The sequence below is a fragment of the Malaclemys terrapin genome, chromosome 6 (genome assembly GCF_027887155.1).
Source record: "Malaclemys terrapin pileata isolate rMalTer1 chromosome 6, rMalTer1.hap1, whole genome shotgun sequence".
Taxonomy (NCBI): domain Eukaryota; kingdom Metazoa; phylum Chordata; order Testudines; family Emydidae; genus Malaclemys; species Malaclemys terrapin.
In genome coordinates, this window is record NC_071510.1 from 92,004,617 (window position 1) to 92,020,121 (window position 15,505).

General features: G+C 42.1%; 1 protein-coding gene across 5 annotated transcripts in view; it reads right to left on the reverse strand.

Annotated features, from left to right (window-relative positions):
• The window catches only part of MAST4 (microtubule associated serine/threonine kinase family member 4), a 414,954-nt gene that overhangs the window by 52,090 nt on the left and 347,359 nt on the right, over positions 1 to 15,505 (reverse strand). For all 5 annotated transcript variants that reach the window (XM_054032193.1, XM_054032192.1, XM_054032196.1 and 2 more), the window contains 2 exons: positions 15,378 to 15,479; positions 13,864 to 13,996 (listed from right to left, as the gene is read on the reverse strand). In XM_054032193.1, coding sequence (XP_053888168.1) covers positions 13,864 to 13,996; positions 15,378 to 15,479 — 235 coding nt within the window. The remainder of the gene's footprint in view (positions 1 to 13,863; positions 13,997 to 15,377; positions 15,480 to 15,505) is intronic.

Below are 15,505 nucleotides of genomic sequence, written 5' to 3' on the forward strand. Positions count from 1 at the left end.
ATTGAAAATTAAATTAAAATGCAGAGCCCCTCAGACCGGTGGCCAGGTCCTGGGCAGTGTGAGTGCCACTGAAAATCAGCTCGTGTGCCGCCTTCGGCACGTGTGCCATAGGTTGCCTGCCCCTGGTCTACAGGAAGCTAGTCCTACTAGGGGCCCTATGTGGAAAATGTTAACCACCTGGTAAACTAGACCCTCACGTAGTGTGTTTGATTGTTTTTAAGATATGTTTGCTCTGTAATACTTGTGCTCTAAATAAATGATACTTTGCTTTAATGATGCTGGTTGGTCATTGAACACCACTGTCATTGCCGCCAAAGGAACAGATCTGCAGGGTCTGAGCCTAAGTCTGATGTGCTGAGGCAATCACGATTAATCCAGACCTGAAGAAAAGTTCTGTGTAGCTTGAAAACTTGTCTCATCAACAGAAGTTGGTCCAATAAAAGATATTACCTCACCCACCTTGTCTCTCTAATATTCATCTTAATTGTTTCTACCATGAAAGGTAATGGAGAAAAATATACTGAATAATCAAATAGCTCATCTTAGCTTTCACTATCCTACAGAAATAGAGGTTACTTATCTGTAACTGGTGGTTCTTCAAGATGTGTATCCCCCCTCCCCCGTATTCTACATGCTGGTATGTATGCACACCACTCGCCTGAGACTGGAGATTTCTAGCAAGCAGTGTCCATTGGTCTGTGCCGTTGCGCTCCTTGTGCTCTGAAACAAGGGGCAGTGCGGAGCACTGCCAACCTATTTCCTCCTCTTACTGTTAAGATCTGAAATAGAGGAGAAGGAGCACTGGTAGTGGAATACAGATAGGGAACAAACACCTCAAAGAACTTCGAGTTATAGATAAGTAACCTCCATTCTTTCTTTGAGTGTTGGCTTCTATGTATATTCCACATGTGACTGACTGGTTGGCAGTAGGAGGAGGGAGAGGGAGTTGCAAGGATGCAGTTGACATAGATGTCTGTAAAACTGCTGTTCCAACTGTTGCATCTGCAGAAGAAGCCTAGACTGAGGCGTAATGTTTCATGAAGGTATGGATGGTTGTGCTCTAGTAGAATGGTCCTTCACCCCATCAGGAGGAATACATGCCAACATAAAGAATGATGCAGCCAGAGATCCACTTAGAGAGTCTCTGAGCAGATAACACTGGTCCTTGTGATAGCTCTGATACATAACCTTGGTGGTTTCCCAATTGGTTTTGTTCTTTGCAGATAGAAAATCAAAGCCCATCTGATGTCGAGAGAGTGAAGTCTCCTCCCATTGGAAATCTGAGTTTTCAGAAAGAATACCAGTAAGTGAATAGCTTGATTCATGTGAAACTGAGGAAATTACCTTGGGGATGAATTTCAGGTGGAGTTGAAGGGAAACCTTCTCCTTATGAAATATGGTATATGGTGAGTCACTCATGCTTCTGGGTGATGTGATAATGACTAGGAAGGTGACCTTCATGGACAGGTGGCGCACTGAAAACATGGTTAATGGTACAAAGGGTGGTCTGGCAAATATTGAGAGTGCAAGGATGAGTTCCCATTGCAGTGTTGATTTCACCATTGGTGGGAAGGTCCTAATGAGACCTTTCAGGAATCTAACTGCTGTAGGGTGAGTAAAAGTGGAGTGGCCTTTTACAGGAGGATGGAAGGCACTGCTGGCTGCTAGATGGACATGCAGTGAACCTATGGGAAGCCGTCAAGTCTTCAGGGACAGGAGATAGTCCAAAATAGTAGGATTATCTGCTGACTCTGGGGATAACTGGTTCTGTTGCATCCAGATAGAGAAATGCCTCCATTTAGTTAAATAGCATTTTCTAGAGCCTTTTCTGCTTTGTCTAGGGATAGACTGAACGGCCTCTGAACATGAATGCTCTAGGTCTGATGCTCATGCAAATACCAGGACATAAACTGAAGAGGGTACAGGTTGGGATGTATGATCTTGACATTCTTCTGAGTTAAAAGATCTGGGAAGGAACAGATGCTTATGGGAGGACAGATTGACATTTGTAAGATAACCAGAAACCAGAACTATCTGAGTCAGTTGGTTGCCATGAGAATGACTCAAGCTTTGTTGTGATGAATCTTTCACAGTGGTAGCAGTGGAACAGGAGAAAAGGTGTACCTCAGGTGGTATGTTCAGGAAAATAGGAGGACATTGCCCTGGATTCCTGGCCTAGTGCTGCTCTACAACAGTTATAGATGGAATTCCTTGTTCATCTGGGAGGTGAACGGATCCCAAGATGGCGTTCACTACCAAGCGGGAACATCGTTCAGGAAAGAAATGCATATCTCCCATTCATGATCTGTACAGAAATGTCTGCTGAGATTGCCCACCACAGAGTTCTGTGCACCTGGAAGGTATGTGGTTCCTAATGCACCAATGCCATAAACGGATTACCTCTATACAGAAAGGAAGAGATCTTTCTCTGCCTTGTTTATGTAGAAGACTGTTGTCATGTTGTCTGATGTTATCCGGATATGAGGAGACCATATTAGTGGAAAGAATGAATTGCAAGCTGAATGGATTGCCCTCAGCTCCAGTAGATTGATATATATCCTGCCCCTCCCCATCCCCAGAAAACTATGTGCCTTGCGCAATGTGGGCTCCCTATCCTATGAGGGATGTGTCCGTGATTATGGTTATGTTGGGTGTGGGTGGAAGGAAAGGGACTCACGTGTGCAGTTATTCCAAGTTTGTCTAACATACGATAGCAGCTGTGACCTTAGTATAGATTGTTATCTTGGTATTCATGTTGTTTCTGTTTGGTGAGTAAATTGACCAGAGCCGGGCCTTCAGGTAACAGAAGTCTTGTGAATGAGGTTATGTAGGTACATGAGGTCACATGGCCTAGACAAACCTTGACTGCAGGAGGTCTATGGGAAATTGGTCATATCAGCTGTTTGCAGCCTAGAATCTGTCCATAGGAAGACAGGCCTTCGCTGAGATCGAGTCTAGGGTTGCTCCTAAAAAGACTCCTAAAAAATGTGGACTTTTCTTTGTTTATGCAGAGTCCCAAGGATGCCAGAAGAGTGTGTAAGAATATGGTCACTGACTGGACTCCGGACTGGATTTGCCTGTTAGTAGCTAATTGTCCAGGTACAGGAAAACAATGTAGCTGTTTACTCTCATCTGGACCACCACCACTTAGAAGAACTTCGCAAAGATAATGCAGGGTGCTGTAGCAATCCCAAACAGGAGTACTCTGACCTGAAAGTGCTCCTCAGGAATCTGAAGAACCTTCTGTAGGATGGATGAATGTCCACATGAAAATAAGCATTTTTCACATCAAGAGCCACGAACCACATGCCCTACTCCAGAGAAGGCATTATTGATGTCCGTGTGACCATGCAAAATTTTGATTTTCAAATAAAAACATTTAGCTGACATAGAATGAGAATTGATCTCCATCCCATTTTTCTTGGGAACTATGAAGTATGGGGAGTAGAATCCTTCCCTTGATTTGGGGTGGCACTTGCACTATAGCCCCTCGCTGCAGGAGAAGAGTTCACTTCCTATGGAAGATTTCATGACAATGATATCTGAAGAGGGATCCAAAAGAGGGCTTGTGTGGGGAAGGAGAGAGAAACTTGATTATGTAGTTGGAGTTGATGATCTGTAGTATGCACTTGTCCTTTGTTATTTCCCTCCCTCGCAAAAAGAGGAGGCCACCAAAGGTTTGGGGGGCAGTAGGGAATGGTGTCAATAAGGGGATGCATTTCTCAAGCATCTTGTCAAAAGAAATCCCTGGTTGGTGGGTTGGGTTGAGCAGCGGTGGTTGAAGAGAAAGCTGTATACCTGATCTTTATACCCTCTGGTATTTGCGCAGTGGTTTGTAAGGGTGCTGGTGGTAAAACAGCTGAGGGGGCAGCCTGCCTGTGGTGTTTTCTCTTTGGGACCAGGGTATAAATGCCCAGGGAGTAGAGGGCTGTTCTGGAGTGCTTTACCAAGTGTAATGTCTCACCAAGTCTTTCACTGAAGAGACTAGACTCAAAGAGCAAGTCCTTGATAGTATTATCAAAAGAATATCTTGAACACCAAAGAATGAAGCCATGATTCACGCATCAGGACTATGGCTGTAGCTATAGCTCTAGATATGGTACTGGCTATGTTTACTGCTGATTTTAGCCACCAGCTTACACTCGTCTATGAGGGCTTGGAATTGAGCCCTTCCTCTTGGGGAATTTGTCATTAAACTCCACAACTTTAGAGTAATTAGTAAAATGATATTTTGCTAACAGGGCATGGTAGTTAGCAATTCTAAATCTGAGGGGTGGTTGATGAAAATACCTTCTCTCCCAAGAAGGTCAAGGCATTTGGCATTTGCGGGTCTTGCTTGAGGGTCTTGCAGTTCGGATCTTTCTGTGGCTGCCTACACCACTAAGGAGTTGGGTGCTGGGTGAGTAAACAGAAACTCTGCCCCTTCAGCTGCTACAAAATATCACCTCTCAACCCTTTTTAGGATGGGGGCACAGGATGCAGGGGGTATGCTATACTGCTCTGGCTGGTTCCATAAATGGCCTCATTGATTGGGAGGGCCAACCACCAAGGACCAGAGTTTTGTAAGATGTCCAGTAGTCTATGCTGCATGTCATGAACCTCCTCTAATGGAAGCTGGAGCTTGGGCACCACCCTCTGCTACAGCTGCTGGTATTGTCTGTGATCATCAGTAAGGCTACGATTTTGGCACGAGTATTTTTATTAAAAGTCACAGACAATACATGGGCAATAAACAATAAAATCACGGAAATGTACACTGGGATGGGGTTAGAGGGTAAGTAAGCCCAAGCCCCGCCACTTGGGGCTGAATTAGTGGAATTTTGAGGAAGTTGCGGAGGTCTCATAAAATCACGGAATCTGTGACTGACTCGTAGCCTTAATTATCAGATCGGGATGGTGATGATGGAGAAATTGCCTCATTGAACGAGGAGGACGTCATGCCTGTTGGAACCATTGGTACTGTCAGATCCAGCTTGATTTTTTCCTCTGCATACTCAAACAACGCCAGTTGATTTTGGCTAGGAAGAGAGGGCCAATGTGAATCGTGCACAGATCCAGAGTGCCCAGCATAAGGATCCCATGCCATGGACCCCAGTGTGACCAGTATGAAGGTTTGACCAGTTGAGGAGAGCCCCATGGCACTGAGTGAAAACAGTCCCTTGGGTAGTCATATCTGGGAGAAGGAGGGCTGGAATATCTTCTGGAGTCTCTATCCAGGCTTGCCTCCCTGTGAGGCAAGGGTTTGTCTAGAACATTGGACTCAGTTGACAAGAAGGTTGTTTCAGGTTCTATCAGCAGTGCTGATGATATCAGTGAATACAAACTCTGACTTGTAGAAAGAATATGGGACAATCCCTTTCTCCATGAGGTGGTTCCTTTGTCCAGTGTTGACATGGTCCTGAGGACGACTGGACCGGAACACAGAGGAAACTGAGGGTAGGGAAAGGTAAAAATATGCCCTGGAAAGGTAAAGGTTCCAGTACATTCTGATCTAGACTGCGAGAGGTCCCAGAGGTGGTAAACGATGGATCCAGTGCATCCAAGGGCTTGGAAGATCCTTCTCAGAGCGTGGCAGTACCATAGAAGGGGAGTCCAAAGTGCAGCTCCCAGTTGGTGCTGGCAGATGCCAATCCTTCGGCTTATGAGTTGGAGCAGGTATGGTACCAACGGACCCTTTCTCCTTCACACCTTACCCACTTGGTCAGGTTTATGGGGACCTATGTATTTAGGAGCCATGCGTGAGGATTCATCTGACCTAGACGGAGTCAGGGAGTGATCTTTTCTCTTAGAGGCAAACCTAGAAGGGGATCAGTCCTTATGCCTATGTCCCTTACTCTCATGAGAGGCCTGAGGGAGTGATTTCTGGGTGAGTAAACTCTGGCCTCTGCTCTGGTTCTCGTTCTTGGAGGCACACTGCTCACAGTCTGCAACCATTGTATAAAGGGGTCTCTCCATCCTGTGTCCGACTAGGGTCTTGTGGCTCTCTCCATGAGATGTTTCCTCAGACAGAGCTCTCATTCCTCACATGTTCAGGGAGGGAAGGAGCGGCAGATGCTGCAGATGGTGGTGATGTGAGCCTCCCCAAGGCAGTAAAGGCAGTGCTGGTGTTTGTCACTGACACAGAAGGAAAAGGGGCAGGGGAGACAGTTCGTAAACCCTGGAACTTTAGGCATAGTCCTTCTCCTGAGGGGAGGGGAGCAGGGTAGGACCCCTGGAGTGGGGAAGAAACTATTCTATACTAACTATAACTAGAAAAACACTAAAAACAGTAAAATACTAAAAGCTGTTTACAATATATATCTACAGATAGGAAAGCTAGGCAGCAGCTTCAGATACAGAGGAATCCCATTCAGGCCATGTGGTGGTAACAAGGAACTGGAGAGGTGTACCCATGCCTGCCCCTCTGCAGGGAGACAAAGAGAGCAACTTTGCAGGCACAGAGCAATGGATGCTGCTTGCTAGAAATCTAATCTCAGGCACATTGTGGGCATGAGTATCCATCCCTGGAATGTACATAGAGACCAACACTCGAAGAACTCCTAATTCTGCAGATCCCCTGTCTTGTTAGACTAAGGAACTCTCCAAGGTAGTGAAAATTAAGGGAGGCAATCAAGTTGCTCAGAATCCTGTGGAGCTTAGGACCTTCCTTGAGGTACCACTGGTATTTAGGAGCAGCTACTGTCCTAGTCGGGCTTCTTAAAGTCTCATAGTATTAGAAGCTAACTGGCATCCAGTTTATCCAGATAAGGTTTTCAATACTTTAAATTTTATGCAGACAAAAGGTAAAGTGCCTAACAAGATCAGCTAAGAGCCATTTTCTTTCTAGAACTTTAAGGAATGTAATAGGATCTTTGGCTACCCCATAGCTACTACTCTGGGGAAGTGTTAAGATTCCCAAGATCTCCAAGTTACCTGGTTGCCCCTCTCAGCTTCAAAATGGAACCACAGAATATGCTCTGTAGATCCAGACATAGGAACTCCTCAGGGTAATAAGAGCTAAATGAGACAGGTAGTAACTGAAAGATCTTGGGAAGCTTAGTCCTAATCTAATCGTATACATAGTTAATTACATACTTTACACAACTGAAGATACACATTTTAGTTCATAAGTATATGTTGAAAGAGTTTGCGAGTATGTGCCATGGATCAGAGATAAGGTTGCCAGAAATTTGTAAGGTTAATTTTTACGTCAGTATTGTCAACTGAATGTGTAAACTCTATGGATAATGGAATATTTATATAAATTAACTTAACTGGACATTTCCATTACTTTAATACTTAGGGGACTTTATAATTGTAATATTCTTGTTCTGAGGCTTGTACAAGACTTATTTTATTCACCAGAACAAATTTAAGTACACAGTTCTTTTTAGGGAATTACTATACGGGTTTTTAAAAGTTACTCCCATGTGTCGATGATGTGTTTTAAATGTAGATAAGTCTGTTGCTTAAAATTAAAAACAAAACACAAAGGGAACAAGTTAGTAAATATATGAACCAGAAGTCTGTAAAATGTCATGTTGAAAAAACAAAGATTTTTTTTTTTAGTGTTACAGAAGTACAAGAAAATCATTCAAGGGAACAAAGTCAATAACAGTACATTTTTCATTAATGTTCCAATTATTTTTTTTAAATTTAAACCGAAAAAAATTCTCCTGGGTTAAGGCTTCTTATACCAACAAGATTCAAGCTGGAGTGAATTCTACTGCCAAGTTATAAAGCTGTGAATCAAGTGGAGAGGCAGGGGGTTATAATGGAAGTGTTGATGTAGCCTTTATTGGATGGGTGAGAACCAAACCAGTATAATGTACTTTGACAGCCTTCTCAGCCCAAATTGCTTTCATAAATAGCAAATTAAAAATGGTTCTGTTTTAAACAGAACTTTTGCAAAATAACCATTATCTGAGAAATACATATTATTTGCAAACAGTAGGTAGTAATGGAATGGAACCAAGAGTCAGCTTCTGAAGCAGGGAACTAAGGAACCATTTTGCAATGCCTGAAGAGATTTTTAAAACTCATCTAAATACCATTAAACATCTGCCCTTTTTATTTCATTGATTTAAACCATTTCTGAAGACTCATGATTCAAAAAGGTAAAGATGGTAATTTAAAAGCCACAGGGAAAAATCTCTCCCCAGGGAACTTTTCAGAAATGCAGCCACCAGTTTCTGATAAGTGATGAATCTGTTGTGGTATTGCTTTCAGTACAGTATACATTTATCTGGCATTATCTCCAAGTAACGCACGCACCATTTCACTTGAAGAAAAGATACTATGGCCATGGCAGCAAACAAAGGTGGAAAAAGTAGAGAAGGGTTTACATTGGCAGCTTCCCTTCCAAGGGGAAGGAAATCCTTTCTGTGACCATTTGCCAACGTTGTATACACATTTTAATGAACTGTCTAGAAATCCAACAGTGATTCAGGGTGACATTTCTGATTGATAACAGCTATTATTGCTTTTTAGATCTTTTCTCCATGCAAAATTTAAAGAGTTTTCAACAGGATGATCTCAGTATAATGCTCTGAGAGACAGAGAGAGAGAGAAGTATTTCCAAACATTCCTTTGTGAAATCACTATATTGAAATGTATAATACCACTAATGCATATTTTTTAACCTCCGCTTCTGAACTAAAATGGTGGATGGAGATGTTACTTTTTAAGAGACATTTAAAAAAATTATTTATACAGATACAAAAAAATGGATTTTTTTGGACACAATAATAAGCAATTCATGGTATTTATATCTGTTACTTTTCTGTGGGGAGCAGAAATAGCATTAGTGTGAATTAGCTGACCTAATTTATTTGATGATAAATTTAGAGAGCATTAATGTTTAAAAGATGCACAGAATAACCCATTTCTGTGAATCTCCCATTTAACCAAAGGCCAGTAATCTCCCTTCCCCAGCAATTCACACTACATATTACAGCCCCACTTAGCCCATTTTTCTGATAGATTTAGAGAACTCTGAAACCATTTAAAAATGTAAGTTATATTTTACACTATTTAGTTTAATTTACAGTATATACTCGTTCATTAGCCCATTCGTTTATAAGCCGACCCCCCCAAGATGGTTAGGTAAAAATAGCAAAAACTGTATAACCTTTTCATAAGCCGACCCTATATTTCAGGGGTCGGCAAACTTTGGCTCCCGGCCTGTCAAGATAAGCCACTGGCGGGTCGGGACGTTTTGTTTACTTGGAGCGTCTGGGAGCTGAGGGGCTCCGTGCCTGCAGACACTCCAAGTAAACCAAATGTCCCGACCCGCCAGCTGCTTACCCTGACAGGCCGGGAGCCAAAGTCTGCTGACCCCTGCTATATTTTAAAAACTGGCATCACAAGAAACACTCAAAAGTTTTGCTAGAATTATTTTAATGTAATCTAATGAAAAACCTGTTGTTGTTATAATAATAATTGAACAAATATGTATTCACCTTCAAAATTACTGTCAATATTTAAAATCAGTAAATGGCTATTTAAAACAAGTAACTTAGAACAATACGAGACTTTAAAAAGTCTTAAAATCCTTCAAAGTCTGAATCAGTCTCTGATTCACCAAACCGTTCATTAAACTTGGCTTCAGTCACAGCTGCACCTGCATTGTCATCATAGATGTTGGCAGCGTCTTCTTCAGAGTCAGATTCCTTCTCATCATCAGCCTCTGTTGTGTCATCATGAAATATGGCATCATCTTCTGACCGCCGAGTGCATCGCTGATACAGCATTTCCTAAATGATTTTTCTACCATTTCCGAGGGAATGGACACCCAATGCATCCTTGATCCACTGGGCGACCAGATTGATTTCGGGCTTCATAAGATTCCCGCCTTTTGTCAACTTCGCCATGCCTGAGCACATCCATTCAGACCACATTTTGCGCAGCCTGTCTTTAAAGGGTTTGTTCAGGCAGACATCAAGTGGTTGTAGAACTGAAGTTAAGCCTCCAGGTATTACAGCCAAAGTAGTTTTCATATTTTTGGCCACATTTTTCACCTCATCCGTCTTGTGTGCCCATAACATGTCCCAAACGAGCATAGCAGGTTTCTTGAAAAGTGCTCCTGGTCTTTTATTCCACACTTTTTCCAACCATTCAATAGTCCCACTTTCATCCATCCATCCCTTTTCGTGTGCATGTACGATGACACCAGCAAGAAATTTCATGTTTTTAGGCAAGGTTTTTCTTTTAAAAATAACAACAGGAGGGAGCTTTGATCCATTTGCCAAACATGATAAAACCACCGTAAAATGGATTTTTTCATGGCCAGTGGTTTTAATTAAAATTGTTTTTTCACCAACACCAGTTACCGTTCTATTGCTTGGGATATCTAATGTCATTGGTGTTTTGTCCATATTTCCTATTTGTGACAGTTCAAATGCATATTCCTTTCGATATTTTATAATAAACCTTTGGAAAGATTCGCTTTTTTCTTCCAGATCTCTAGGCAGCTTTTGCGCTATCTTCGTTCGCTGACGAAGATAGAGACCATGAAGCGAGTACACCAACCCGCTGACGTGACAAACATTTCATGGCTTTACTGTCTTGTATTTGTCGTCTTTCGGCATTTGCAGAGCACGCAGACGAATTCCAGTTCTAGTGACAATGTACCCATTTTGTTGACATTCAACAATCCAATTATTGAGATCTTTCTCTAGCTCAGGAAATGAAGCGCACCTTGTTGGACATTTTTTCTTGCTTCTTGGCATGTCTTTTAGTGTTGTTTTATTTTTTTTGCCATTCTCTTACTTGCTTCTCATTGATGCAGAATTCATGAGCAGCAGCGCAATTATTGTTTGCTTCTGCATATTCAACAACTTTAAGTTTGAACGCTGCATGTTAAGAAGACCTTTTTCTTTTGGTTTCACCGTTGTTCATTTTAAATACTAGTATGAAAATAGATTATTATTATTATAGTTATAGATTTTGTATGACTTTATATAGGAATGTCACCTGCTTTATCACTGTCAAATTATTATTGTTCTTTGTTTATTTCAAAGCAGCCCTGTAGATTGGCATGTTTGTAGGGAGAACAGGCTATTTCAATTTTATTAGAGAGTCCATCGATTCTGCACGTATATTTTCATATTGGATCGAGACTTATGAGGTCCATTTCAAGCCAATCTAGTCCACTAAACAAAGCCTTTGCAACTTTAAAAGGCTGCAGTATTTACATTAATAAATGCGTCGGCAAACTTTGGCTCCCGGCCTGTCAGGGTAAGCCGCTGACGGAACATTTTGTTTACCTGGAGCGTCTGCAGGCATGGAGCCCCTCAGCTCCCTGTGACTGCGGTTCGCCGTTCCCAGCCAATGGGAGCTATGGGAAGTGGCGCGCCATTTCCCACAGCTCCCATTGGCTGGGAACGGTGAACCGCAGTCACAGGGAGCTGAGGGGCTCCATGCCTGCAGATGCTCCAGGTAAACAAAATGACAATGTATTAGATATTCAATTCAATGATTCCATAGAGTTTAAAATCATCAAATTTTGGTGTAGACCCGTTTATAAGCCGACCCCCGCTCTTTGATGCATCACTTTTTTACCAAAAACATTCGGCTTATGAACAAGTATATACGGTATATAAAAAAAATGTATAAAAGTGATCTATTCAAAGTACAAAGACAAAGTAAACATTCTGCTTGACAAAAAATATTCTTTTCATTTCTTTCGTTTTTTATTTATCTATGGTGTTCTTCTCTCTATCGCTCTCACAATTACCAGAAGTTTACATTGGGCCAAATCCCTAACTCATATTGAGTACCATACATGTGACCTCAATGATTTCCAGGGGGCTATTTGTGGAGTGACAATTAGCGCGTGTGGTAGAATCGAGCTCATAATATTCAAAAGAGACAGACTCTCAGCCTCCCACAGAAAATCAAACCCTCCTAATTCAACCCACATATGTGTACAACTGGAACACAGGTATCGTCATACTGGGTCAGACCAAAGGTCCACCTGTCTCATGGTTCTTTGAGCTACAGTAAGCTGAGCCACTCTATGATTCTTTTCCAATGAGTTGTGGGAGAAATACTCTGTCCTTCTGGGCTCGGGGAGAATTGTGGGAAGGCAGCAGAGGATTGTCAACATTTGAGTTATTTAGCCTCTGTCCTCAGTACAAAGTGGGCAAGTTACCAGCCCAAGTGAAAGCAGCACCCAAGCTGTAACCCATGCCACCAGCTGGGCCAGCTAGCCCAACTTTAAAGCAGCACTAAACTCAGGTGAGAGGATTTTGTGTGTAGACAGGAAGGAAGTTAGGTGAAACATCTGAGTAAGAGGCTGAGTTAATGTTGCAGAAGACTCTGCAGAAGACAACTGTAGAATGACCTGCCCATAGACAGCTTCTTCCTAACTTCCATTAGTCAGAAATTGGTTTATGGCCTTCCAAAACTCTTCATTTTGTTTTAAATCCTGACTATCAACAGTCATATGTAAAGTGTTATCCCTATATATGTCCAACCTTTTTTGAATCCTGCTAAGCCTTTGGTCGCAGTAATATCTTGTAGCAATGAGTTCCACAAGCTATGTATATCTTGTGTGAAAAAAATATTTCCTTGTGTTAGTTTTAAATTCACTCCCATTTAATATTCTCTTGTTCTTTTATTATGATATTATATAAATAATATTGTACTTTTATCTATTTTCTCTATTATTCATTTCATATATCCCCTCTTATGGGTCTCCCCCCTATGGTATTCTCCACGAGTTTTGCCATGTCTCTAACCATTCTCATCACCCGTCTCTGAACCCCTCTGTCCTGGAGTATTACTGAAAAAGGCAGGCAGGCAAACATCGCATATTATTCTCTGCCTTTCTTATGAACATTTTCTTCCTGATTCCCAGCCTCCAGTGCTTATGCACTGACCCTCAGCCAACTTCTTCAGAGCATTCTGATACCTAAACATTTCCATTAATCCCCAAGGATGAATTATAAAGCATGTCAGCAGAGGTAGACTCTGGCTTCAAAATGGAAGAGGAAACTGTCTCATTAAGAAACAGGCGCAATTCTAATTCGACCTGGCATTGTCCGTAAAACAAGATCCCAAGTGATGAGATTTCTGTACTGAACCAGCAACTAATGAGATCTTGAGTGAACCTAGTAAAGTCATCTTCATGGACATAGAAATAACCTAGGACAATAAGGCTTTGTAATTTGAATGCCATGCAAGAAAATCAATTAGCACCTTTGGAGAATCTGAGACGTAGCAGGGCTACACAACACAGAATGCTAGCCCTATCATGGGACTCTCAAACAAAGCAGACACACACAAATCCAGTTTGGGAACAGAAAACCTCCTACATGTAAGGTCAAATGCAACCAGCAAGGTGCACCGCTTCCCCAACCTTCTTTTCACTCAAACTGAATGGAGCACCTCTCAGGACACAACAGGACTAATAAAGAACCTCTGCTTTGTCCAGCCATGTCTCAGTTACACATCCAGAACCTGGGGCTTCATCTGTGATCAAATCGTGAACAGTAACCATCTTATTAGTCACAGTTGGTACATGCAGATTTGTATTGCCAGCTTAGAGTGATGGAGAGTTACATCATCAGATCGTTTCACTGCATTTCTATTAAAAACTCAAGTCAGTCTTCAAAAATAAAGTCAGAGATCTGTGATGGAAGCTCAGAAATCCAGAGAGGCTAATAATGTTCAGAGCTGGTCTCCAAGCAGGTGTAAACTATGGTAGTTAATATTTGTATTTTTGCACCTTCACCCCCTCTCCCCCAAATACTCCCACCTTGGATTTATTATCGGACACACACACACTGCATCACAGAGCCCAACAAGCATAGCAGAAATAATTCCATTTCTTATCATTTTGATTTGGTAATTGCTGGTTAGACCATGATATGCGCTTACCTTCCAGAGGATCCTTATTCAGGCCCAGCTGGCTTATAATATATCTAGGGATGTCTGTTTTAATCACGCGCCCCTCTTTAGCATGTCCTTCTGCAGCTTCCAAGAGATAGTAAAATTCTTCAGGATCAAATTCCTGGAAGAGAAGTAAAAATATTCACCATAATTTTCCTTGTTAGAAACTGTACTCCTAAACTCTCACATCAAAGCTTCCTTTACATCTCCAAGCTTTTTGTTACTTACCTAATTAAAAGCAAGACTACATCATTCCATTACTAGTGGTCCAAAACACTATAGTAACATGCTGTAAACTGCAATGTTTTAGACTATTACTAACATAGGCCACGGAGCCCCAGGGGCCACCCAGGACATAGCCTGACCATTTTTAAGCAGCTGGGATTGCCACCTGGCTGGTTTTTGACCAGCCTGGCTGGTTTTTCTACTGCCTTGCCCATTAGCAGTTGCAATGTGCTGGGCAATTTTTAAATTTTACAGGGGGGAAAACAACAACCTGGTACATTGCAACCAGCTACCGTAAGCTGTCCACATGCATGGCAGTGGCAGGTGCTGCATAGCCATCTTCTAACTATAGTATGCAGGTACATGGTTGGGAATGCTGCTAGCACAAGCACCCAGGTCCCGCTCTGCGTGCCAGGCTCTCAATGTGCCAAAACCTTGTCAGCTGAGACTCCTGCTCCTCTCCATGCCAAGGACTGGAAAGTGAGATGGTTGGACCAGAGGCTTGCCAGCAAGGAGGGCTGGGGCGGGGAAGGCAGGAGCTCCTGGGAGGGGATGGGTGTAAGGCCTCATGGGAAGGTAGCAGACAAAGAGGACTTGAACTGCGGCCTGCGTGTGGGAAGAAGGAACGGAGACACCTGAGAGAGGAAGAAGAAGGTCCGACTGATGGGCGGCATACTGTTTAGAGCAAATCTATGGCCTCCCCACCCTTTCAATGGTACTGCACTGCTCAAGTAATATGGAACACTTTAATAAGTCATATAAAGGGCAGGAAGCAATTTTTTCAGCATTTTTCAGTGTTACTGGTTGAATAGCCTATGATCATCAATATGTTATTCAGTGATTACACCTCACATGTGGAAGATGTCCGAACCTCTCATGCCTATATGGGTAAAACAAGCCACTGTTCATATAAACACATACCAGATGTACATACATAGCAGAGCCCTCCTTTTCCCCCCTAACTGCAATTTTAAGGTAGTTCTAGTGAATCAAAGTGTACTGTATTTTAAGAAAATTAAATTAAAAACTATCAACAGCTCAATAGTGCATTCAAATAAAAAGGAATTCAGAATGATAGGCACTAATGAAAGTTATCAGCATTCTATGGATAGGAGTTCTCATACTAAAAACAACTTTGGAAAGTTCCAAAGAATATATAACATACTTTTACATACTAAATAATATACTTTTATTGCTGGCCTTTAATACCAGCCCAAATAGTCAAGCTTTCCACCAGTAACAAATCAGAATCCTGCTTACAATAACCATCAGCTTACCAGGCATTCTAATAAGCGAGCAGGACGAGCAATGACTATGAGGATCTTTCGGACTAGTTGCTTAATAAATGCCAGTTCTCCACTTTCTGATCGCTCTTGACCCTAAGAGAGTCAAAGGAAAAGGATGA